General features: G+C 64.8%; 1 protein-coding gene across 1 annotated transcript; it reads left to right on the top strand.

Moving 5' to 3' along the window:
* Positions 1–6: 6 nt before the first annotated feature.
* LOC104986960 (anaphase-promoting complex subunit 2-like) lies at positions 7–560 on the top strand (the record flags this gene model as incomplete). The annotated part of the gene is made up of 2 exons (XM_010837734.1): positions 7–219; positions 292–560. Coding segments are annotated over 2 exons (426 nt in total), but the record flags the coding sequence as incomplete, so codon positions are not given.
* Positions 561–798: the final 238 nt, after the last annotated feature.

The raw sequence follows: 798 nt of genomic DNA on the forward strand, positions 1-798 counted from the left end.
GAGCTGAGCGAGGCGGTGAAGATGCCGGCCGCGCTGCTGCGGCGCCGCCTGTCCGTGTGGCTGCAGCAGGGCGTGCTGCGCGAGGAGCCGGCCGGCACCTTCTCGGTAGTGGAGGAAGAGCGGCCGCAGGACCGAGATAACATGGTGCTGGTCGACAGCGACGACGAGAGCGACTCGGGCCTGGCCTCGCAAGCCGACCAGAAGGAGGAGGAGCTGCTGGTGCGCCCGGCCCGCCCGCGGGGGCGGGGTGCGGGGGTGGGCGGGGCGGCCTGACCGCGGCTGTTCCCCCAGCTCTTCTGGACGTACATCCAGGCCATGCTGACCAACCTGGAGAGCCTGTCGCTGGAGCGCATCTACAGCATGCTGCGCATGTTCGTGGTCACCGGCCCCGCGCTGGCCGAGATCGACCTGCAGGAGCTCCAGGGCTTCCTGCAGAGGAAGGTGCGCGACCAGCAGCTCGTCTATTCCGCCGGCGTCTACCGCCTGCCCAAGAGTTGTGGCTGAGCCGCCGCCAGGCCCCACCCGCCCCCCCAGAATGCGAGTAAAGAGATGGTTCTTCATGCTCCGTGTCGTGTCAGCTCTGTGGCCCCAGGGACACGTGCTCAGGCCCTCCCCGCGCCGCCGACTCTGGGCGTGTGCTCCGGTTCTGCACATCTGGCCTCCTCGCATCCACCCTTCTTCCGTTGTATACATTCATATGCCACAATGTCCTTATCTATCCATAGCCATTTACGCTGTTTCCTTGTCTTGGCTTTTGTAAATAATGCTGCAGTGAAGGTGGGGTCTTTTGAAATCAGT

The sequence above is a fragment of the Bison bison genome, unplaced genomic scaffold, assembly GCF_000754665.1.
Source record: "Bison bison bison isolate TAMUID 2011002044 unplaced genomic scaffold, Bison_UMD1.0 scf7180017471360, whole genome shotgun sequence".
NCBI lineage: Eukaryota > Metazoa > Chordata > Mammalia > Artiodactyla > Bovidae > Bison > Bison bison.